The sequence below is a fragment of the Schistocerca cancellata genome, chromosome 5 (assembly GCF_023864275.1).
Source record: "Schistocerca cancellata isolate TAMUIC-IGC-003103 chromosome 5, iqSchCanc2.1, whole genome shotgun sequence".
NCBI classification, from domain to species: Eukaryota; Metazoa; Arthropoda; class Insecta; order Orthoptera; family Acrididae; genus Schistocerca; species Schistocerca cancellata.
In genome coordinates this window covers 631,533,780-631,560,654 of record NC_064630.1, presented here as the reverse complement: position 1 = coordinate 631,560,654, position 26,875 = coordinate 631,533,780, and the positions used below count along the sequence as shown (strand labels likewise).

The 26,875-nt window shown below is 40.7% G+C and overlaps 1 protein-coding gene across 1 annotated transcript; it reads left to right on the top strand.

Annotated features, from left to right (window-relative positions):
- Positions 1-5,813: 5,813 nt before the first annotated feature.
- Positions 5,814-25,362, top strand: LOC126188727 (piggyBac transposable element-derived protein 4-like). The gene is made up of 2 exons (XM_049930335.1): positions 5,814-6,662; positions 25,330-25,362. Exons 1-2 carry the CDS (start codon positions 5,814-5,816, stop codon positions 25,360-25,362), a joined length of 882 nt encoding a protein of 293 aa, XP_049786292.1.
- Positions 25,363-26,875: the final 1,513 nt, after the last annotated feature.

The window sequence follows — 26,875 nt, the reverse complement described above, 5'->3', positions numbered from 1 at the left end:
GCTTGGTATCTAGTATTAAAAAGGGTACGAAGATTTTTCTGTTTAGAAAAAGTGACAAAACGCAGATTTCAGAGTACCTGTTGGCTCAACACAAAAGTTTTGTCTCAAGTACAGATAGTGTTGAGGATCAGTGGACAAAGTTCAAAACCGTCGTACATTATGCGTTAGATGAGTATGTGCCAAGCAAGATCGTAAGAGATGGAAAAGAGCCACCGTGGTACAACAGCCGAGTTAGAAAACTGCTGCGGAAGCAAAGGGAACTTCACAGCAAACATAAACATAGCCAAAGCCTTGTAGACAAACAAAAATTACGCGAAGCGAAATGTAGTGTGAGGAGGGCTATGCGAGAGGCGTTCAATGAATTCGAAAGTAAAGTTCTATGTACTGACTTGGCAGAAAATCCTAAGAAATTTTGGTCTTATGTCAAAGCGGTAGGTGGATCAAAACAAAATGTCCAGACACTCTGTGACCAAAATGGTACTGAAACAGAGGATGACAGATAAAGGCCGAAATACTAAATGTCTTTTTCCAAAGTTGTTTCACAGAGGAAGATTGCACTGTAGTTCCTTCTCTAGATTGTCGCACAGATGACAAAATGGTAGATATCGAAATAGACGACAGAGGGATAGAGAAACAATTAAAATCGCTCAAAAGAGGAAAGGCCTCTGGACCTGATGGGACACCAGTTCAATTTTACACAGAGTACGCAAATGAACTTGCCCCCCTTCTTGCAGCGGTGTACCGTAGGTCTCTAGAAGAACGTAGCGTTCCAAAGGATTGGAAAAGAGCACAGGTCATCCCCGTTTTCAAGAAGGGACGTCGAACAGATGTGCAGAACTATAGACCTATATCTCTAACGTCGATCAGTTGTAGAATTTTGGAACACGTATTGTGTTCGAGTATAATGACTTTTCTGGAGACTAGAAATCTACTCTGTAGGAATCAGCATGGGTTTCGAAAAAGACGGTCATGTGAAACCCAGCTCTCGCTATTCGTACACGAGACTCAGAGGCCATAGACACGGGTTCACAGGTAGATGCCGTGTTTCTTGACTTCTGCAAGGCGTTCGATACAGTTCCCCACAGTCGTTTAATGAACAAAGTAAGAGCATATGGACTAACAGACCAATTGTGTGATTGGATTGAGGAGTTCCTAGATAACAGGACGCAGCATGTCATTCTCAATGGAGAGAAGTCTTCCGAAGTAAGAGTGATTTCAGGTGTGCCGCAGGGGAGTGTCATAGGACCGTTGCTTTTCACAATATACGTAAATGACCTGGTGGATGACATCGGAAGTTCACTGAGGCTTTTTGCAGATGATGCTGTGGTGTATCGAGAGGTTGTAACAATGGAAAATTGTACTGAAATGCAGGAGGATCTGCAGCGAATTGACGCATGGTGCAGGGAATGGCAATTGAATCTCAATGTAGACAAGTGTAATGTGCTGCAAATACACAGAAAGATAGATTCTTTATCATTTAGCTACAAAATAGCAGGTCAGCAACTGGAAGCAGTTAAGACCATAAATTATCTGGGAGTACGCATTAGGAGTGATTTAAAATGGAATGATCATATAATGTAGATCGTCGGTATAGCAGATGCCAGACTGGGATTCATTGGAAGAATCCTAAGGAAATGCAATCCGAAAACAAAGGAAGTAGGTTACAGTACACTTGTTCGCCCACTGCTTGAATACTGCTCAGCAGTGTGGGATCCGTACCAGATAGGGTTGATAGAAGATATAGAGAAGATCCAACGGAGAGCAGCGCGCTTCGTTACAGGATCATTTAGTAATCGCGAAAGCGTTACGGAGATGATAGATAAACTCCAGTGGAAGACTCTGCAGGAGAGACGCTCAGTAGCTCGGTACGGGCTTTTGTCAAAGTTTCGAGAACATACCTTCACCGAAGAGTCAAGCAGTATATTGCTCCCTCCTACGTATATCTCGCGAAGAGACCGTGAGGATAAAATCAGAGAGATTAGAGCCCACACAGAGGCATACCGACAATCCTTCTTTCCACGAACAATACGAGACTGCAATAGAAGGGAGAACCGATAGAGGTACTCAATGTACCCTCCGCCACACACCGTCAGGTGGCTTGCGGAGTATGGATGTAGATGTAGATGTAGATGTAGATGTAGTAGCGTCGGTTTTCTGCCTTACCATCCCAGCCGTGGGGATTACTGTGTATATCTGTATAATGTTTTAAAACTGAGTGTTTAGTTTGTTCCAGACAGTCTGGTGGATCTTGAACTGTATGATGTAGCAAGGTACGCTATCTCCGTGAGGCACTTGTGCGGAGGTATGAATGTCGGCATCCACTAAGGGTCGATTATCGTAAGGGTAAAATATCGTTTGGTGTTTTCTTTTCTGGGACATCACGTGCGGAAGTGAGCTCAATCGGTTACTTAAAATACCTCAACCCTGAGTTTGTTTAATTGTTACTTGTAAGCTAAATTTAGCAGTCGCACTTTGTTTTGCCGGCCGCGGTGGTACAGCGGTTCTAGGCGCTCAGTCCGGAACCGCGCGACTGCTACGGTCACAGGTTAGAATCCTGCCTCGGGCATGTATGTGTGTGATGTCCTTAGGTTAGTTACGTTTAAGTAGTTCTAAGTTCTAGGGGACTGATGACCACAGATGTTTAGTCCCATAGTGCTCAGAGCCATTTGAACCATTTGAAGCAGTTTGTTTTAACTCTTGCGATACTGCTGCTATTCCCTTTTATTTAAAGTCTTTTTAAGTGATTGATTTTGGTTTTATTAACATAACTCTGTTTGAGACATTTGTAGGGTGTTGTTGCAGCGTCAGCACACGCAATGTGTTGGACTATATTTGTGTTGTTCTACATCTGTGGCTAGGTGGTGGGTCTGGGCTACACCTTCGGTTTCTCCCTTGCTCTTGAATCTGACGGAATTGAACGTTCCATTGAGAACCAGGTGCACCCAATAACAGGCCTCTGAAAGAGCCTTTTGAGGGGGAGGAGCACCCTGGAAGTGAAGTCGGACGCACCTACTGTGCTCCGCTCCCTCAGTCGGGCCGATAAATCGGGTCCGAACGGCACAACCTGGTGTGGCCCGTGTTGGCCGCTCCGCAGGACGTTCATGTCCGCACTTGGCAGATACTGTGAGCTGGGAACTATTTGTAAGAGAAGTGTCTGATGTAGATTAATGCCTGTGTAGTTGGGAATGTGTTTGTAAGATTACTCTTTCTTTTAAATGAATATATATGGCAAGGTTTAAAGACTATCTGTAAGTGAGCTTATGATAGAGCTTTGGACGTGCTGTGTTTTCTATTTTCTATAAAAAAGTTAGTAACTGTCTCATTCGAAAAGTTGTTATACATTTGTAAGTAAGTAAAGCAAAGTGATGGGCTTTATGTATAAATGTTCTCTGACTGGGAGTTTATTATTACAAATTTATTTATTCACTATTCGTTAACACAAAACAGTTATTCACAGTTCATGTGCAAGGTTGTCCTTTTTTTAGGTATTGTCTTTCTCATTTGAAGAGTTGCTATATTTGACTGGTTACTAAAAGCCAACTGATGGGCTCCATGTACATATGTTCTCACTTGAAGTTTGTGACAACTAAAGTTTGACCATTTATTATTGACATCCATAAATATTGTGAAAAATAAAAGGTGAATGCTCCGCTGCCCTAAGGTCCGTTCATTCCGCTTAGTCCTTTGAGTGTGTTACGATTCGCCGAGGTAATACTGGTTTCTGACTGGTCTCATTTACCGAGTTAAATGTCGTTGAGCACGTGTTAGAAGTGTTCGGAAGACGTATTGCAGGGGTGGCCGAGCGGTTCTAGTTGCTACAGTGTGGAACCGCGCGACTGCTACGGTCGCAGGTTCGAATCCTGCCTGGGGCACGGATGTGTGTGATGTCCTTAGGTTGGTTAGGTTTAAGTAGTTCTAAGTCTAGGGGACTGATGACCTCAGCAGTTAAGTCCCATAGTGCTCAGAGCCATTTGAACCATTATTTTACTCGTCTCATTGGGTATGTCTTTCAATTACGAAGAATTCTTCCTATGGGGCAGCTGCAACTGTACAAGTCCATTTCGAAAAATGAAGAAACGCAGGACAGGTGCTTAGTCCACAATCTATTAAGAAAACTATTGCAGCTTTTCTGTTTGCGTTCCCGGTCGCGCAGCACGGGGGAACGGTTGTTATGGAATTTTTTTACATCGGATGACGGAACTGTAACTGTTCCGACACCAGTCGGTGTACACAATAAAAGATCGTAGATTAAGCAACTGTCCTGCGGTTTCTTCATTTTTCACAATAATACTACGTTTCATTTCTGTATTACACAGTAGCAGTAATTTCTGTGTACAAAACAGTTTTCTGGAGGAGGGGGAGGACGAGGAGATGAGTGTTTAACGTCCCGTCGACAAGGAGGTCATTAGAGACGGAGCACAAGCCCGGATTAGGGAAGGCTTGAGAAGGACAGCGGCCGTGCCCTTTCGAAGAAACCATCCCGGAATTTTCCTTCAGCGATTTAGGGAAATCACGGAAAACCTATGTCAGGATGGCCGACGCGAGTTTGAACCGTCGTCCTCCCGAATGCGAGTCCAGTGTGCTAATCACTGTGACACCCAACTCGGTGACACAATTTTCATCGATCTATGTAACTTGACTACGACACATCATGCGAAAGTTACATTCGTGCCTAAATTTTGCACACCAGTGTAGTACAAAATAATTTAGGTGTGCTTAAATTGTCGTCGTCGGTGTCGAGTAAGTGTACCGAGCTTACGAGTTCTGATGCATCCGATGTTTTAATTTCACAGAATGGGCATATGATTAGTGAAACTGAATAGTTAAAATTTCTATGTGTTCAGATAGATAGTAAACTGTCGTGAAAAGCCCATGTTAAGGATCTTGTTCAAAGACTTAATGCTGCCATTGTTACTATTCGAACAGTACCTGAAGTTAAGTGATCGTTAGGCACGAAAATTAATCTACTTTTGAACTTTTCATTCGCTTATGTCGTATGGTACTATATTTTGGGGTAGCTCTTCCCATTCTAAAAGGATATTTTTGGCTCAGAAACGGGTGGTTCGGGCAATAAGTGGTGTAAGTTTGCGAACCTCTTGTCGACCGCTGTTCACTAGTCTGGGTATTTTGACATCGGCCTCTCAATATATATTCGATACTGTCGTTAACAATATCGTTAACAATATCAGCTTATTCCCAAGAATAAGCAGCTTTCACTCAGTAAATAATCGGCAGAAATCCAGCCGGCATTTGGATCGGACTTCCTTAACTCTTTGGAGCACGGTGGTATACATAGTATACCACCTTTTGAAAATTTTCTTGGCTCTTTGCACAGTGGTTTAACTGCACGACCACCACTCTAATATGCTCACCTAGTTCTCTACTTATCAGACAGATGGCACTCACTGCCTATAAGGAATCAGTTCCCGCCAAGAATTGCATAGATTACAACTGTGAAAGCTGCGTGCTGAGTTGTGCATGGTTTTTGCGTGTGAATAGTGGTTTATAACGAATTTCTTGTTGCGCCTGTGTTTTTTCCATATCTTGGACGTCACAGCTACGGTATGAACCCATGTATACATTCATATGCACAATCTTCCGTTATTTATATACAATTTATTTTGGTGGTATATTATTTGTACCACCGTGCATGTAGCAGTATTCTATTGCATTTCGTTTCCTAGTATAAAATTCGAAATCCTCCGCTACAAAGTTTAGTTTTTAATTGTGTTGTGACTTATTTTAGCTCTTTCTCCATTTTGTTTTGCTTACGTATTCTTTACTTGGATTCAGGCTGTTGTTTGAAAATGAAAATGTCAAGAAGAGGCTTACGAGATGAAGAAATCGAACGATTATTGTGTGAAATTCCATCAGACGAGGATTCCACTGTTGACACCACAGATGACGAATCTGATTATGAAGCAAGCATTGTTGCGGAGGCTATTGTGTCGTCTGAAGGCGAAGTTTCAGAGAGCGAGGAAGAAAGTGAGTCCACTCCGCCAAAACGCGCTGCTGACACAGCGCCAACTTGGGGACAACAATTCAATGCTACCTCAGGAATGCAGTTCGACAGTGAATCAGGACCAAGTGCTTTTATTAGGGACATTGATGATCCAGAACCTATCGATATATTCGAAAAAATATTTCCAAAAGAGCTAGTTGAGCTAATCGTTTTCCAAACAAATTTATATGCGACGCAATCTGGCAAGTCTTTCACTCCAACAACTGACAATGAAATACGAACTTTCCTGGGAATCAACATTTTGATGGGTATAAAGCGTATGCCAGCATACAGAGACTACTGGTCTAGTGCCCCAGAACTTCATGATCGTTATATTGCATCTCTGATGGCAGTAAATCGGTTTGGATGGTTACTGAGGAACATTCATCTGAATGATAACACATTGCATCCAGAAAAAGGACACCCAGGTTATGACAAACTGTACAAGCTGCGACCAGTGATCAAGATACTATCTGAATCTTTTTCCAAGTGTTACCAACCCAGCAAACACCTAGCAATTGATGAGTCAATGATCAAATTCAAAGGCCGCAACAGTATGAAACAATACATGAGAGATAAACCCATAAAGCGTGGTTACAAAGTGTGGATGCTGTGTGACAAGACCTCTTACAACTTGAAATTTGATATTTACACCGGAAAAGTAGGTGACACAGTGCAAACAGGCCTTGGGGAGCATGTAGTGCTGAGTTTGTCCTCTGAACTCGTAAATAAAGGCCATTATCTTTATTTCGACAACTATTTCAATAGCTATAACTTGTTGGCTGGTTTACAGCAGAGAAACATATATGCCTGTGGGACAGTTCAACCAACAAGGAAACATTTACCCAAATTAAAAACAGACAAAGAATTAAGCAGAGGTGAATTTGACTGGAGGGTCAGCAACTGTGGCATCCTCTACTTGAAGTGGAAAGATAAGAGAGCTGTTCATCTCCTTTCAAATTTTCACAGTCCTGAAGTTACTACAGTGACTCGCCGTGAAAGAGATGGTTCACGCATAGAGCTACCTTGTCCTCAAGCAGTGATGGATTACAATGCACACATGAACAATGTCGACAAGTTCGACCAACTGAAAAAATCATATGAAATAAGCCGGAGAAGTAAAAAGTGGTGGCACCGAATATTCTTTCACCTGCTTGATGTCAGTATCGTCAACAGCTATATAATTTGGAAGGAACTAGGCGATAGAGAAAAAATGACTGCCAAAGTCTTCAGGATGAGTATCCTGCAAAGCTTAGTAACCCAGAAAACACCATTGAGGCCATCTAGACTTCATGAGAGTCAAGTCCACGTAAAGAAAAACAAGCCATATGTTTCCTCACGCCAGCGTCTCGACAATTCATCCCACCAGCCAGAGCGTACTACCGCCAGACGTTGTGCGAAATGCAGTACAAAAAAGAAGCAAGTGCGCACTTTCTGGATGTGCGCTGAATGCAAAGTGCCTTTGTGCCTTAGCAAAACAAAAAGGTGCTTTCAAGATTTTCACAAAAAGGAATAAGAAACATATTTTATTTGTAAGGTTTGTAATTTGATTTTGTATTGTAAATGACCAATTGCCAGAAATAAAATTATTTTACATTAATTATACTAATTATTACTGCTTAGAGTAGAATTTAAAGGTGAGTTACAAGCACAAACCAAGATATCTCAAAAACTTTAGGTACGGCCCTAAGTGGCATGGTGGTATATTATATATACCACCATCTAAAACCAAAATCAATACAATAAAAAATTTTAATTCATGTTTTCCTTTATTAGCAACCCCACCAGACATAGAAAATGCATGTTTTATTAAAAAATTAATTAAACATAAAATCTGTGCATCAAAGAGTTAACTCTTGTGCAGAAAGGTGTGCAGTACACTGCTGCATCCATTTTCCATAAGCTACCACTCGAATTCAAAGATCTTAGCAGTAATCCACGCGCTTTTAGATCCACACTGAAGAGTTTCCTCATGTGTCACTCATTCTGTTCTGTTGAGGAGTTCCTTGAAAAATTAAGCTCATTCTTATCTTATGTTGTTGATTGCATTTACTTAAACTTTTGACATTTTTGGGTTCATAAACATTTTGTTTTATCTGTTATTACTTTTATGTTGTAATTTCATGTACTGACACGTTACATGACCTTGGAGATTTGCTCCTCAATTTGGTCCTACGGAACTTGACGTGTAAATAAAAAGAAAATAAAGAAACTATCTACAAAGGCATAGTGTTCCAGCCACTATCGGTAGTTGTTCGTTGCAACTGCGTGTCTTCGACACTTATTTTTTTAGCCCGCCTTGATCACAGATTATACGTGTTTTACATCTATATCTAAATACACACATCAAAAAGAATTTTCCATCACCTCGGTTCCGACAGTTCCACAACCTGTACAAAAACTGGAATAGAGATCAACATAAGCATCATTTCCACTCTTTTCATTGCTCATGGAAACCACACATTGCATATTGTACCACCATATAGTGAGACCCTCAGAGGTGGTGGTCAAGATTGCTGTACACGCCGGTACTTCTAACGTCCAGTAGCACGTCCTCTTGCATTGATGCATGCCTGTATTCGTCGTGTTATGCTATCCACAAATTCATCAAGACACTGTTGGTCCAGATTGTCTCACTCCTCAACGGCGATTAGGCATAGATCCCTAAGAGTGATTGGTGGGTCACGTCGTCCATAAACAGCCCTTTTCAATCTATCCCAGGCATGTTCTATACGGTTCATGTCTAGAGAACATGCTGGCCACTCTAGTCGACCGTTTTCCTGAAGGAAGTCATTCACAAGATGTGCACGAAGAGGGCGTGAATCGTCGTCGATGAAGACGAATGCCTGGCCAATATGCTGCCGATATGGTTGCACTATAGGTCGGAAGATGGCATTCACGTATCGTACAGCCGTTACGGCGCCTTCCTTGACCACCAGCGGCGAACGTCGGTCCCACATAATGCCACCCCAAAACCTCCACCTTGCTGCGCTGGCCGCTGTGGCAGAGCGGTTTTAGGCGCTTCAGTCCGGAATCGCGCGACTGCTACGGTCGCAGGTTGGAATCCTGCCTCGGACGTGGATGTGTGTGATTGTTCTTAGGTTAGTTATGTTTACGTAGTTCTAAGTTCTAGGGGACTGATGACCTCAGATTTTAAGTCCCATAGTGCTCAGAACCATTTGAACCATTTAAACCACCTCGCTGCACTTACTGGACAATATGTCTAAGGCGTTCAGCCTGACCGCATTGCCTCCGAACGGGCCTCCAACGATTGTCTGGTTGAAGCCATATGCGACACTCATCGGTGAAGAGAACGTGATGCCAATCCTGAGCGGTCCCTTCGGCTTGTTGTTGGGCCCATCTATACGACGGTGCATGGTGTCGTGGTTGAAAAGGTGGACCTCGTCATGGACGTTGGGAGTGAAGTTGCGCATCATGCAGTCTATTACGCACAGTTTGAGTCGTAACACGACGTCCCGTGGCTGCACGAAAAGCTTTATTCAACATGGTGGTGTTGCTGTCAGGGTTCCTCCGAGGTATCATCCATTGGTAGCGGTCATCCACTGCAGTAGTAGCCCTTGGGCGGCCTGAGCGAGGCATGTCATCGACAGTTCCTGTCTCTCTGTATCTCTTGCATGTACGAACAACATCGCTTTATGAAACTTCTCATTCTGGAAACATCGCTTTAGTTCACTCCGAGACGCCTGGACATTTCCCTTCTTGAGAGCCCTTCCTGGCACAAAGTAACAATGCGGGCGCGATTGAGCCGCGGTATTGACCGTCTAGGCATGGTTGAACTACAGGCAACACGAGCCGTGTACCTCCTTCCTGGTAGAATGACTGGAACTGATCGGCTGTCGGACCCCCTCCGTATCCACAAAATGTGTCAAATGGTTCTGAGCACTATGGGACTTAACTTGTGAGGTCATCAGTCGCCTAGAAATCAGAACTACTTAAACCTAACTAACCTAAGGATATCACACACTGCATGGGGGCTTTATTAAATATTAATGAAAATATTTTTTTTATAGCTGTATGTCCGATTACGCAAGTCTCGTAAACGGCTGGCCCTGACTAGTTTTAGTACGCAATCTGACTGCTTAGAATGACAACAAAGAATGTAAGAAAATTTCTGTTAGCACAATAACAGCAACTATAAAACCTACGAAACAATAAACACAAGTGTAGCTGTTCTGTATGTGGTAGTATGACTCAACGCACATCTGGCACGATTCTTCTTCAACAAGACCAGAATTTTTAAATGCCAGTTATACTGACGTGATAAAAGAAAATTAGAAATACTATAATTGCGCAAGAAAAATCAGAATTACACTCTAATACAAGAACACACGCCAGATGCTTGGTTGACTGAACCTGTAATGACACATTATTCAGGATGCTGAAAGAATAAAAGAACTTAATGTTTATTACCTCCATATATATTGAAGAAATGCACTCTGACCATTACAATATCTCCATTAGAACAACATCTGCTATCTCTCCCATTAAACCACTGCATAAAACATGGAACAACACTCTCCACTACCACATCTAACTCCGACTTCACGACATGCAGTGTCCACCACAACTTCTCGGCAAGCACTGCTTGCCGCTACGTCTCAATAATCACTGCCAGTGGAGGCGGCGGAACAATACTCTCTGGCGCGATCTTTGGCGCTGTGGCTCAGTGTAGCCACCTTTCATATGCCCTTCCTCCACGGGCTAGAATTTGATGGTATTTTTGCCAGCATTGGTGGTGAAAATACCACCTAATTCGTCAAAAAAATGAAGACAAAAATAAAAGATAATATTAATACGTAAATATCATACAACTAGATAACATTTTGGCTTTGCACTGACCTTTCAATAGCCTAATATATAAAATACACTAAGCAATACAAATTCTTTCATACATGTGACTTTACATAATAGTTTACACAAGTATTATGTGGTTAAACAGTTCAATCAATAGCGTCAGCAATGACGAATATGTACAGGTAAGAGTCTCATACCTTTTCACAAACAGTAATACACAAAAAATCAGTTTATACAAATATTCACATAAAATGTTTTCACAACAAGTGGTTGACAGTTCCAGCAGTAGCACCCAGCAATGTTGAGTAGGTGCAGACACCATCAGGTGACATCATTTCAGTAGAAACAGTCCATCAGTGGCACCCAGCATTGTGGAACAGGTGCAGACTCCATCAGGTGACATCATTTCAGTAGAAGCAGTCCATCAGTGGCACCCAGCATTGTGGAACAGGTGCAGACTCCAACAGGTGACATCATTTCAGTAGAAGCAGTCCATCAATGGCACCCAGCATTGTGGAACAGGTGCAGACTCCATCAGGTGACATCATTTCAGTAGAAGCAGTCCATCAGTGGCACCCAGCAATGTTGAGTAGGTGCAGAAACCATCAGGTGACATCATTTCAGTAGAAGCGGTTCATGAATGGCACCCAGCAATGTTGAGTAGGTGCAAACAGCAACAGGTGACATCATCTCAGTAGAATCAGTTCCATCAGTTGCACCCAGCATTGTGGAACAGGTGCAGACACCATCAGGTGACATCATTTCACCAGAAGCAGTTCCATCACTAGCACCCAGAAATGTTGAGTAGGTGCAGACACCATCAGGTGACATCATTTCAGTAGAAGCAGTCCATCAATGGCACCCAGCAATGTTGAATAGGTGCAGACAGCAGTCCATAATATTCACTATCACTAATCACACTGTTCATCAGTTTATAAGCAGAAAGTAAACATGTCCTATTGGCACCAATCATGTAGAAAAAGTACAAGTAACAGTCCATAATATTCACTATCACTGATCACACTGTTCATCAGCAGAAATTAAACATGTCCTAGTGGCACCAATCATGTAGAAAAAGTACAAGTAACAGTCCATAATATTTACTATCACTGCTCACACAGTTCATCAGCAGAAATTAAACATTTCTGTCACACATCATGTTGAAAAGTGCAGGTAACAGTTCATAATATTCACCATCACTACTCAGACAGTTCAAGCATGAACAATAGTTTGATGCACATACAAATGCTTTTACAACGCTCTTACACTAAACATACAAATCATAACAAACACACAAATGATATCAGATAATTGTCATATTACTATTACAAATACACAAACATCAGTAAACCTATAATATTTATGGGTGTCAGTGCAAACCACTACAAACAAATAAAATAATATTTAGGAGATAGGTGGGTAGCATTAGGAAAGGAAAATACACAAAACACACTCACTCATCTTTCATCCACATTAAGTACTACTGTGTAATTGAATAGTGTTAACTGTGTAAATGCACTTCTGTCAAAATTTCATGTTCATTATGTGTATCAAGTAGTAGTGACAGCAATGTATAACAGTCAATAATAGTTAAGTCAACGTCATAGTCATCATGTCAAGACCAATGTTTGCCAAGCCAGATCAAAATGTACGGTTGCTGAACAACTGTCAGTGTGCCAAGATATGCAACTTCCTCTCTCCAAAAAAAAAGTACATACTGCTTAGTGATTTAACAAAGTGTGTGTAGACAATCTTCCTTCCATTTTAGTGTTCTAGTCTGCTATCTTCATCCTCCTTGTTCCATATAGACCAACAAAAAAAAAAAAAAAAAAAAAATATGCGCCTCGCTTATTTTACCTCTTATACACCAAAACTCCAATCAACTTCATATAATCTCAATACCTCAATAATACCTCTTCAATACGTCGATACATATAAACCTTATTGCCAGTATCATTTCACTTCCATAACAACTCTTTCCTCTAGTCAGTCTCCTCGAACAAGTACAGATAAAATCCTAATGCAAACCTCCTCATCCCATACAATCCGAAGACACACTGTCAACACACAATCTCTGTGTAATCCATCTGACCAAAATCTTCTACTCATTATGAATTATAAACCAAGAATGCATACATGACCTCTAACAGACTTAGTTCGAATAACTCTCAGTAATTAAGTACGATTACGGAGTGTGAATGATCCTAATATTTCACAGTGTGTACACCACTTCAAGAATTATGGCAAACAGAAGCAAACATGTGGAGTATTTCTTGTGTCAAGTGTCACTGCCTATTTCAATTGCAGTGTAATAACTGTCAATGGTCTAAACCTAGTTTTGGTATGTCATGTCGTTAGCTTCCTTCCTATTAGCATAAATTTATACACCTTCCATAAACCCTCCAGCTCATGTGACTTCTATGACGTTTCTTGTACTAAAGTCGCTCGTCGAATTACTGCAGTTCATTTTCTTATGTTAAAATATAAAGCACTGAGCGTAAGCAAAACAAGCAACAGCGAGTAAATATACCAGTAGTGAACAGAATGTCAACAAGTGAATGCAGCACAATTTCTTACAACGAGGCTCTGCCAAGCGAACAATCTGTAACTAGTACCATAGTGTAACCTAAACTCTATGTTCATTCACAGTATATCAGCATTTCTATATACCAAATTAAAGAGTAGTTGTGACGACAAACAGAGATGTATAAATATGCAATCCATACGCATAGCAGCAAACATATATCTTACGTACTAAACAGGTCATTAGCATCATATCATCATAAGCAAATAAATGTTCATATGTAATCTTAATAAGTAAACATGAAGGCGCAAGCAGATAAATCACAAAGTATAACTTACATACCTAACCACATCAGCACAATTAATCAGGTGACAATTATAATTTAAATAAATAAACACAGCAGGCACATAATAAAAAAAATATGACATCAGTGAAAAAGCAGTGCAGCCAAGCGATGCATAATATACACAAGTTACAACCCAGTTCATTAATAATCATTGTCAAAATCAGTTAACGTACGCAAGCACGTCGCTTCACAAGTAAATTCATAGAACATGTAATTAGCACAAAGTATGAATCACGTAATCGCCAGCAGTAAATTACGTCTAAAGTACGTACCTAAGTGGAAATATGTTACCTGAAAAATAAACTCAATTAATAATTACCTTTTTAGTTTATTACTTTCTTCTTCGAAATGACATTTTTCCTGAAATTTTCTCGATAGCAAGTCGTCTTAACGTCGGACACGCACAGAATTTACCTGAAGTTCTTAAATATTTTATAGAACCGTATCCTGAAAAATACTGAATGTTAATAACATAATTCATCAAGTCACTATAGCTTTATACTGATTTTATTCGGAGAAAGACTGTGTATTTGTTTACGGCTGTCAGTGCATTCGCACTGAGCGCTCGATCAGCTGTAGGCGCGTGACGTAGGAAGTGATTGTTTGCGGTCAACGACTGCCTTGTGCGGCGCACAGACTTGACTGTTGCTTTGAGTATCTGCCGCCGCCGGAACACGGCGCGGTATCCTTCCATTCTCCGTGTGTTTACATACAACTGTTAGTTTCTCAAAAGTATGTCATTCTACAAAAATTTTTCAAAAGTATATCATTCCACAAAAATTTTAACGTTAGATATATGATGTATTCCCTTAGAGCGTCGTGATTTAAGAGTTTCTACTTCGACAGTGTTATCATGAATAATTTTGCGAATTCTATATGGACCGTTATAAAGCAGAAAAAATTTCCGACACAAGCCTTTTCCTTTGTGAGACAAACGATGAGACTTAATTAACACTTTCTGACCAACTGACAAAATTTTTAAACGACCAGGATGTTTAGCTGATTTCTCTCTTCTAGCAGCAGCAGATGCAATATTTTGCAAAGCCAGGTTCACAACTTCAGAATGCCGCAGTTTCCGTGAAGGCGGAAAAGGAACGATTTCAGATATGCGATTTGTCGGTGCTTTGTTTTTTAATATCAGTATAGGCGGTAAAGAAGTTGAATCATTAGGGAGTTCATTCAGAATGTTTTGAAAAATATGAAGATACTGATCCCACGTTCTGTGATTCTGATGACAATAAAGACGACACAATTTATTGATTTCCTTCATCCATCTCTCTGAAGTGTTAGATTGAGGGTGAAAAAGTGAAATGAAAATTGGTTTAATTTTACGACACCGTAGAGTACGAAGCCAAATTTTAGAACGAAACTGTGATCCATTATCTGATATAACCTTATCAACATGACCCACTTCTTTAAGAAAATGTTTGATGAAAGCGTTAGATACTGAACGAGCTGTTGCTTTGCGTAACGGTGTAAAACACACATATTTTGATGTCAACTCCACTGCTACGAAAATGTACGCAAAACCATTAGTAGAACGAACCACTGGACCGAACAAATCAACTGCAGCCATGTCCTTTAATTTCGCTGGAATGACAGGAAACAACGGTGCTCTGAGAGAAATTGTTGGCGGCTTAGCCTTTTGACATAATTTGCATTTGGCCAGAACAGATCGAATACGTTTTTCCATATTACTGAAGTAGCAATTTTCCCGCAATTTATGAAAGCATTTTCTGGGACCAAAGTGTGCATAACTGAAATGCGTATACCAAATCAGCTTATTAACCCACTCATCAGGAATACAAACTAACCAAACAGAGTTGTCGACCGATTTTCGTTTAAAAAGAATGTCATTGCGAACTAAATAATGCTGTCTAATCGCTACGCTTTCCTTTCTCCTCCACTTCTCCTTAATGCCCTTCCAGCTTGGATCCTTATTTTGCTCCTTAGCAATGTCCTGGAGCGAAGACGAAATAAAGTTCTCAAACGCAACACCTTGAATATACATCAAACAATAATTGTTTTCCTTGCAGTCCTCTTCAGCACTTTGTTTCAAACCCATAGGTGCACGTGATAAAGCATCAGCAACAATATTTGAAGAACCCTGTATGCAAACAATACTAAAATCAAATCCCTGTAGGTACAACGCCCATCGTGACAATCTACCATGAGTTAATTTTGTCGACATAAAAAAATCCAGAACTCGATGATCGGTATAAACCTTAGTATGTCTGCCGAACAAAAATGTGCGAAATTTTGTAAAAGCCCAAACAACCGCCAAAGCTTCAAGTTCCGTTATCGAATAATTCTTTTCTGATTTAGAAAGAACACGACTTCCAAATGCAATAGTTTTCTGGACTACAACGCCGTCTTCTTCTATCTCTTGAAATAAATGTGCACCTAGGCCTTTGTATGATGAGTCCGTCGCCAAACAAAAATCTTTAGATAAATCCAGGTGTGAAAGAAGTGGAGCAGCAACTAAAGCATCACGAAGTTGTTCAAATTCTGACTGAGCTTCCTCATCCCAACACCAATTAGATTTCTTTCCAGATAGTTCACATAAACGAGGTGTGGCCAAAGCGTCCAATCTAACAAAGCGTCTAAGAAAATTACAGACACCAAGGAAACTACGAACATCACGTTTTGTGGTAGGAACAGCATAATTACGAATAGCGTCTAATTTTTCTGGATCAGGAAGAATACCTTCTGTAGAAATAATGTGACCGAGAAATCTCATCTGAGAACGACCAAATTCAGATTTTTCTAAGTTCACTGTAATGCCAACTCTTGCAAAAATACGTAATAATGAACCCAAAATTTTGTTGTGCTCACTCCAAGAATGTTTAGCAATAAGAATATCGTCAACCTATGAAGTAATATTGTCATGAAGATAAACAGGTAAAATTTCGTTTAAACTACAAATGAATGCTGCAGAAAATATAGTAAGTCCAAACGGTAAATTCCAAAGTCACTTTTGGGTAAAATAGTCATATCCGGTTATTTTTTACTCGCTCTCTAGATAGATTGATAGTTGAAGAGTTGTATTGACAGATGCAAAGAATAGTAAAAGAGTAGGCAGCGGTACAGAAAACTGAAAGAGAAATAGCAACACTACAGCTCGGGGCCCTATGCTTGCTACGGCACATATTCACTTAGAGTAGTGAATCCCCTGAGGACATTAATAGCTGCACATAATTTCTAGTTTGTGACTTAGTGGCAAATTTGGCGGAAGTGCGTACAGAAATTGAGCTAACCATGAACATGGATGTATGTCATTCTTAGATTTGCGAAAGATCTTAAATTTCCGAACAGTCAAAAAGTGTTTATAGTCAAAGTTTTCGCCTCGTGGCGACAAAGACCTACCGCGTCTGTCCCAGTCCCAATGTCGATTATTGTCAAGTTCGCGCGCCTGGCGCTCTCTTGTTGCATCCCGTAAATGAAACAAATTATTTTCTTCAAACCCCTCTGGTATCTGTGATTCTAGATTTCTTCTGCTGTCTTTTGCTACGATTTCGCCTTCAATTTGTTTGACTTGCTTTTGTAATGCCTCAACTTCCCTTTTAACGCGTTCATTAAATTTTCCCTGATTTTCAACATGTTTATTTATGTTCTGGTATTCTTCGGTTTCTACAAATGGCAATGGTGCTGTATCATCTGAATCTCTGTCCCCATTCAGACTAAGATTTGTCAATTTGTCTGAAATCTCCTCAACTCTTTCCGATAAATCACCTATTTGTTCTTTCTGTTTATTTACGTCTTCCGTAAGTGTCGCGACTCGCGTTTCGGTATTGTCACCTTTAGTAGTTAACTGTTCACACTGTTGCGTTAAGTTATTTATTCTGTCAATTGGTACGGATTCCTCGATTCTCTCAAATATTTCTTTCTTATCGTGTGCACGTTGTAAATTTAACTCTGAAAATTTCTGTACTATCACGCGATCTTTTTCCTCCTGTTCTCTATCCTGTTCCCTTTGTCTAATCTCTACTGCAATTAATCTATTATTGTGAGAATTCAAAATCGGTTGTACTTCTTCTCTGATTTCTTTCTTTAATTCATCTTTCATATTTTTGAAACATGTCCCTATTCGTGAATCTAACCGTGTTTCCATTGTTTCCATCTCTGTTTCTAGCCGTGTTGTCACCGTTTTCAATTCAGATCCTAACTGTGATCCCAATGAGTCTAACCGTGTTTCCATTGTTCCCATCTGTGTTTTAATTGTTCCCATTTGTGATCCCAAATTTAATATTGCACCCATCAACTGCTCCATATTAACCTGTTCGAAATTCTTTTCGCCCCTAACATTTCCCGCAAAACCAGTTTCCTTCGTCATAGCTGTAAAGCTATCTGTGTTCGATACTATTCCACAATCTTCTATCGTTAATCTCATATTCTGTGAATTTTCTGATTGAGAAAAATTTTGAAATGGTTCCGGACTATCTTCCCGACTTATTACATTGTTTTCCACTTCATTATCCATCACACTGTTCTCCTGTGTTGGCGAGTTCGCCATGTTAACAATTTCGTCATTCTCACTATTCATCATTTTTGCCTTTTTCATTGATCGCGTAATCATTTACAAAATATACAAAAGTCGTCACTATATGAAAATTGCACATAATGACACTTTATCTCCAACAATACCATTCACACGAAATGTTTCCTTCAAACACGATTGACGAACAAATGAAATAATTGCACTAAATCGTCAAACGCGTATACAAGACAACAAAATTAAATTATGAAATACCATAAGAAGAATGACAATTACCAAATCTACACATGCAATATAGACTACAATTACTAAACTACAAATTACTACAATAATACTACTGTCTACTATTTTTACAATCAGAAGAATTCCAAGGGACGATCCGAAGCAGCGGTCGCCACGTGCATGGGGGCTTTATTAAATATTAATGAAAATATTTTTTTTTGTAGTAGCTGTAAGTCCGATTACGCAAGTCTCGTAAACGGCTGGCCCTGACTAGTTTTAGTAAGCAATCTGACTGCTTAGAATGACAACAAAGAATGTAAGAAAATTTCTGTTAGCACAATAACAGCAACTATAGAACCTACGAAACAATAAACACAAGTGTAGCTGTTCTGTATGTGGTAGTATGACTCAACGCACATCTGGCACGATTCTTCTTCAACAAGACCAGAATTTTTAAATGCCAATTATACTGACGTGATAAAAGAAAATTAGAAATACTATAATTGCGCAAGAAAATCAGAATTACACTCTAATACAAGAACACACGCCAGATGCTTGGTTGACTGAACCTGTAATGACACATTATTCAGGACGCTGAAAGAATAAAAGAAATTAATGTTTATTACCTCCATATATATTGACGAAATGCACTCTGACCATTACAATATCTCCATTAGAACAACATCTGCTATCTCTCCCATCAAACCACTGCATAAAACATGGAACAACACTCTCCACTACCACATCTAACTCCGACTTCACGACATGCAGTGTCCACCACAACTTCTCGGCAAGCACTGCTTGCCGCTACGTCTCAATAATCACTGCCAGTGGAGGCGGCGGAACAATACTCTCAGGCGCGATCTTTGGCGCTGTGGCTCAGTGTAGCCACCTTTCAACACATCCATGCTCGAGGCAGGAGTCGAACCTGCGACCAGAGCGGTAGCGCGGTTTCAAACTGAAGCGCCTAGAACCGCTCGGTCACACCGGCCGGCCCGTATCCACAGTCAGCGTGTATCTTCAGGAGTTCTGGAAACCGGGGTGATGTAAACCTTTTTTTGATGTGTGTGTATACACCCGAGTTACCTTAAGGTGTGTGCCGGATTACATTATCATCTTTTCTCTTGCCTGTCCCATTCGCAAATGCGTGGGAACATCGGTTGTCAATACTCTCCTGTAACGGTGCCAATTTCCCCGATTATTTGTCATCGTTATTATCTGGCGAGACATATGTGGAAGGAAGTAACATGTTGCCCGTCTCTTTTCCGAAAGTGCATTTCTGCATATGTATCTACAGGGATACTCTGCGATTCACTCTGAAGTGCCTGGCAGAAGGTTCAGCGAACCACCTTACACTATTTCTATCTTTCCTTATAGCTTACCAAAATTTTTGTCAGAATTTATAGTATCTTGCACCATTTTATATAGTCGAACTCTTTTTCTCGGGTGACGAATCCTATGATCGTGTCTTGATTTTCTCAACTTCGCTTTCGGTATCAAACGCAACGTTAGAACTGCTCTCTGGAACCTTTACCTTTCCTAGAGCCAAACTGATCGTCATCTGATAGATTTATTTTCCATTCTTCTGTATATTGTCCTTGACAGCAGCTTGCTTGCATGAGCTATTAAGCTGACTGAGCCATAGTTTTCGCAGTTATCTGTCCTTGCTATCCAAGGAATTGTGTGGATGATATTTTTCCGAAAGTCTGAAGGTACTTCTCCTCGCCACTTCATTTTACACATCAACGTGAACAGTCGTTTAGCTGCCACTGCTACCAATGTTTTTAGCAGTTTTGATCGTATGTTATCTGTCCCTTTTGCTTTATTTGCTCTCGTGGCTTCCACAGCTCTTTGAAATTCTAATGTTAATACTGTGTTCCCTATGTCTTACTTATCGATTCATGTCTTACCTATCGATTACAGTTTCTTCTTCTACCAAGTAATCAGAGAAGTGCTCCACCTCAGAGACGTCTTCAGTGTACTCTTTCCATGTACCCGCTCTCTCCTAAATGTTTAACAGTGGAATTCCCATAGCACTGTTAACGTTACCGGCGTTGCTTGTAATTTCATCAAAGGTTGTTTTGATTTTCCTATATGCTGAGCCAATCCTTCCGACCATCATTTCTTTTTCAATTTATTCATATCGATTCTGGAGCCATTTCGCCTTGGCTACATTGTGCTTCCTCTTTATTTCATTCGTAAGTGATTTCTATTCCTATAATTGCGTTTTTTTGTGAACAGTTTTGTACTTCCTCGTTTCGTACATCGGTTGAAGTATTCCCTCGGTTATCCAACGTTTCCTAGGAGTTTCATTACTTATCTCCGTGGCTGACTGTCCAACATCCGTGACTGCTCTATTTAGAGATGTCCACTTCTCTTCATCTGAACTGCTTAATGGGGTATTCCTTATAGCAGTGTCTACAGCCTTAGCGAAATTCAGACGCGTCTCTTCATTCGTCAGTAATACAATATTGCTCTTATTTCCTCACTGCTTCTCCCGGTTGATTCTCTTAAACATCAGTCTGCTCTTCATCAAAACTAAATTATGAGCCTGTTATCTGCTCGTGGCTACACTTTACAATGCAATATCTGAAATCGGAATGTTTGTACGACCATGATGTAATCCACCTAAATCTTTCTGTGTCTGTGGATTTTTTCCAATTATACTTCCTCTTCTTGTGAGGCTTGAGTAGCGTATTCGCTGTTAGCATCTGAAATTTATTGCATAACTCAATTACTCCTTCTCCTCTGCCATTTCTATAGCATAGACCACATTTTTTCGGTAAAATTTCTTTTGTTCTTCGCGCTAAAACCGTCTTCCCGTCCCCCGTGATTATTACCTTTTTACGTCTCTTTTCATATTGAGTTACATACTTTCCCGATATCTTCATACCCTGCTTGCGACGCCGGCATGTATGTCTGAACTATTGTTGTTAGCATTAGCGTGATGTTGAGTTTGATGATAACAACCCTGCCACTGAACTGTTCACAGTAACGTATTCCCTGCCGCATTTTCTTTTCATAAACATTGCTACTCTTAATGTTACCTCATATTCGTTTGGCAAAAAATCCTTACATTCTTCCCACTTTATTTCACTGAACTCCACTATATTTAGACTGAGCTTTTGCACTTCCCTTTTCATATTTTGTAGCTTTGCTACTACGGTCGACCTTCTGACATTCCATGCTGCGACTCGCTAATGTTATCCCTTCGTTGATTATTCGAGCTTTCTCTCATGGTCATGGGGCACGCCCCTGGTGGATATCCGAATCGGGGTTTTGACTAGAATCTTTTGTTGATGGAGAGATCGTCATGGCACTTTTTCAGTTACAGGCCACATATCCTGTGGACACAAATTATATGCTTTTAATTCAGTAGTTTTCTTTTACAGTTGCATCCTCATGCCGTTGACAATTGCTGTTTCTTCCCACCCCAAGGGAAAGAGAGTGCCCTTAACACCTACGCGATCCTCAGCCCTCTTTGACAATGCTGTTGGCATATGGAGGGTGACTTTTTATGCCGCAAAGTTACGGCCGTAATTGTTGACTACTTTTATTCAAATTTTATGCAGTGGCGGGGTTCTGACCCGACACCAGAGCGTTTTGATTAGTAGCCAGACACGCTGTCCGTAAGCCACGGAGAAACTTAGCAGGATGTAATGCACCTGGAAGGGAAAGTGAGGAAAGACAGAAATTATCTGTAGATTTTAGGCTTCAGCTAAGATTGTGGTAATGGCGAATAATTTCTCGTGATCAATTGACACACAGCTTCATCTGAATTGTGTCACCCTACCTTTATTCGTTATCACTCATGAATTTATACAAACTATCGAATAATATTAGAGGAGTCTCGGGTGGTCCTGAATCAAAATACAAAGGTAATTAATGTTAAATATTTGTAAACCATAGAGTAAAGGAATTTTTTATTTGTTCTTTTTTCAACTAACGTTGAATACCAAATATTTAGGTACGTTGTAGGAGACGTCAGCATGGCCTAATCCCCCCCTTTTGTGACGCTGTAAGGCAGGGAAGCTACGCAAGGAAAGCTACCGGCAACGCGAGAAGTCGGCCGCTCCGGCGTGGTGCCCACCTGTTGCCTCCTGCGATGTAATCAGACGATAAGCGGTCAGGTTAACGTCTTCATTTCAGCTATCGACCTGGAATGAAGATTTAATAGGTCCCTTTCAGCTGATCCATGACTAACCTATATCTCGGTTTAAAGGTATTTGAATAGTTATATGCAGAACCAGATTCATGATTCACAAGTGCTCTATTCGTCACTGATAAATTTATGAAGTTCCTTATTTTATCTAACTGAATTTTAATATAGGGCTGAATTTTATTTTATATTTTAATATATAGCCATTGCAGAGAAAATAGCTGCGAATGGAGTATGTTGTTTCAAGGAAACCTCGGGACAAGGGGTGCTCTATAAAATGCGTACAGAGCGCCATATGACAGCAACGAAAGAGCACAGAGAAAACCTTGGATATTCGTTGCTCCCAAGAAACGAAGCAGGTGTAGCTCGACCTAATATCAAAGTGATAAACCGGAGCCTCACGAATCTTCCTTCAATTTTGCCATGCCGATGTACGAATCAAGACAACCTATTGTTGAAATTCTGAGTTATGGATATCCAGATATACCAAACTAAAACTTTAAAAATTCGGTCCTCGTAAACTTTCTATATTAATTCCACTCCAAATGGCAACCACGTGCCTCCTTCATCCAACCAGGAAATCGTCCTCTGAAGAACCGCCTCTACAGCTAAGTCGTCCTATGTCCGTCACTGACATTATAGGCTTTTAAAGAGGAATCACCATCATAAAATCCCAACCCCAGAATTTGAAAATATGTAGGCTTTATGTAATTTCTCCTGGCCATTCCTTTTTATTCAGATAATCCAACGAATCATTCTCAACGACCATCCAGCCTAAAAAAAAAAAAAAAAATCATTCTGGGTATGTGTCCAGAAATAACAGAATTCTGATAAATATCATTTGTTGGCAGGATTCCTTGTATTGTTGCTTGCTTATTGGGCTAAAATGTGATCCATAGTGCAGCTGATGTACACACAGAACCACAATTTTTTTTTTAAACAGACTAGTGGTACTACTGATCGTTATACTCAGATTACACCTCTACATACTGATGCGGGCATACAATAAATCCTTTTAAAGGAGAGCTGTCCTCACTCTCCTGCAACATTGTAGCACATCTACATCTACATCTACATCCAAACTCCGTAAGCCACCTGACGGTGTGTGGTTGAGGGTACCTCGAGTACCTCAATCAGTTCTCCCTTCTATTCCAGTCTCATGTTGTTCGTGGAAAGAAAGATTGTCGGTATGCCTCTGTGTGGGCTCTAATCTCTCTGATTTTACCCTCATGGTCTCTTCGCGAGATATACGTAGGACGGAGCAATATACTGCTCGACTCCTCGGTGAAGGTATGTTCTCGAAACTTCAACAAAAGCCCGTACCGAGCTACTGAGAGTCTCTCTTGCAGAGTCTTCCACTGGAGTTTGTCTATCATCTCCGTGATTACTAAATGATCCTATAACGAAGCGCGCTGCTCTCCGTTGTATCTTCTCTATCTCTTCTATCAACCCTACCTGGTACGGATCCCACACCAATGAGCAGTACTCAAGCAGTGGGCGAACAAGTGTACTGTAACCTACTTCCTTTGTTTTCGGACTGAATTTCCTTAGGATTCTTCCAATCAATCTCAGCCTGGCATTTCCTTTATCGACGATTAATTTGGTATGGTCATTCCATTCTAAATCACTCCTAATGCCTACTCCCAGATAATTTATGGAATTAACTGCTTCCAGTTGCTGACCTGCTATATTGTAGCTAAACGAGAAAGCATCTTTCTTTCTATGTATTCGCAGCACATTACACTTGTCTACATTGGGATTCAATTGCCATTCCCTGCACCATGAGTCAATTCGTTGCAGATCCTCCTGCATTTCAGTACAATTTTCCATTGTTACAAGCACTCGATATACTACAGTATATCCGCAAAAAGTCTCAGTCAACTTCCGATGTTAATCACAAGGTCATTTATATATATTGTGAATAGCAACGGTCCTACGAAACTCCCCTGCGGCACACCTGAAATCACTCTTACTTCGGAAGACTTCTCTCCATTGAGAATGACATCCTGCATTCTGTTATCTAGGAACTGTTCAATCCAATCACATAATTGGTCTGATAGTCCATATGCTCTTACTTTTTACATTAAACGATTGTGGGGAACTGTATCAAACACCTTGCGGAAGTCAAGAAACACGGCATCTACGTGGGAACCCGTATCTATGGCCCTCTGAGTCTATTGGACGAATAGCGCAAGCTGGGTGTTGTAGCCTAAACAACGATCTCCATGCAAATGATTGCAAGAAACCTGTCCATCCTGATTAGAAAACATTTCCAGATGCAGTGCCAAGTCCTACACTGTCTCATCTCCTACGCTACAGTTCACCCAATTAATACAGTCATAATTTATTGCTGATGAGTCTTCCGGGCTGTAAGGCCACGGTCAAAGAAACTTTTCGGTTCCTGACATTTCGTCCAGAACTGCGCTGGACGTCTTCGGGGGTGCTTCTAACCATGCTAATACTTGCCGACGGACGAGTCGGACGTTGTAGAGCGACATAAATACCATGTAAAGTGGGCGTGGTAGAGTTTACATGTGATCAGCACAGATAATCTTTGTCGGAGACCAAAACTTATCTATTCTGCAGAGACACTGTCCCTGTATTACTGAGTTTGAATGCTTCTCCTTTTCTGTTTAAATTATCACTATGCTCACATATTTCGGTGGCTTCTCTTTACAGTTGCATAGTAGATAAATGCTTCATTTCATGCTAGCCTGAGTGAAGAGCATGTGGTGCAATAGCTAATTTTACTGTTTTTTTTTTCTAGTCAGCAAAGACTTTTATAGATCTCAGTGCATGACAGTGTCGCCAGGAGCAACTCTGAGGAGTTCCAACAGCTCTGGACGAAACTTCAAGAATGAAAAGTTTCTTTGACTACGGTCATGTAGCTCGAAAGACTCATTAGCAGTTTTGTCATCCGGTTATGAAATCCTTCGTTGTATAATCATACTTTATACCATTTAGTTCAAATGTTTTTCAATACCGTCACCATAAGCAGGATATTTACTGTTGTAATGGTTAAGCTTCCTTGCAACAAGTGTTTTCAGAAAATACCAAGCGGATCGTTTGCCGGACCGTTTTCGAAACAGGAACTCGAATGCAGAACTTCGCCTTTCGAGTACAATGCTCTTACGGACATAAGTATCGGGAAAAAACGACCCACATTAACCCTCAGAGCTTAACTTCCATCTGTACCTGTTTAAGTATCCCTAGGTTCGCTAGATAACTTCCGTGACGTTTGGAAGGTATCAGTGAGGTACTGTCAAAAGTTAAGCTTTCAGTGTATGTATTTGTGTGTGTGTACGTGTCTGTGTGTGTACGTGTCTGTGTGTGTGTATCTGGGTGGTTTGGGTGGATAGATGGGAAAGTGTGGTCATACCTCAGCCAGTAAGAGTTTTCGCCGCGAAAAACAAGTTTCGGGTTTCGACTCTCGGTTCCGCAAACATTGTAAGCTGACAGTAAGTGCTCACACTCACGAGTGAAAAATTCTCCCTGAAAATGTTTCCAGTTGAAGACAGCAAGCTATCTCACTGTCAGACGTGGCGAAGCCCGAAGTATTGAAAAACAGGATGCTGTCACCCAAATTTTGGTTTCGGATTATTTGCCTACATCACTTAAATCATGACATGCCTGGTCAAGTCAGAAATGTTGTAAGATTTCAACATGCACTTGAAAATGTCTAGAATGCCGAAATCATGATTGTGTGAAATAAACTAACAACTAACAGTCAAATGGCGGAAATTTCTTTCGAAATTTCTGTATACCTGTGACAACCACAAGGGAAAGATTATTAAATGCTGGTGTGGTTTTCTGAAAAGGCCATGGCCGTTGCCCTTCCCCTTTGCTTACCAAATTCGAGCTATGTTTCATGTTGAAAAAGTTCGCAGTCGGCCGGGTGTTTAACTTTTATTTAGCAATTTCCATTTTGCAAATGGAACACCCAAATTACTAAATAGAACTGACTGTACTCATATCTCTGCGCTCCTCCACTCTGTCAGTTCTCTCCATCCGCCGGACATAAAACTGAAGCGAACATCTGCTTCACAATTACAATCACAAGCGCTCTTAGGAGTAGATATAGATATTCTCTGATGTTTCAGCACACCGCACTAATTAGCGCATACCACCCTCTTCATCTTTCAAATTCCGTATCACATAGAGCCTCAGAGACGCCTTTCGGATCGTACGCTGCTGAGGTAGCTCTTTTCTTGTGGCTTGTTCTTTTATGAGAAGGAAAATGCTTCCTGATTGTTCTCTTCGAAGAAGTGTAGGCCATTCTCGCGAGAAGGCATTCCAGATGCCACGCCACACAT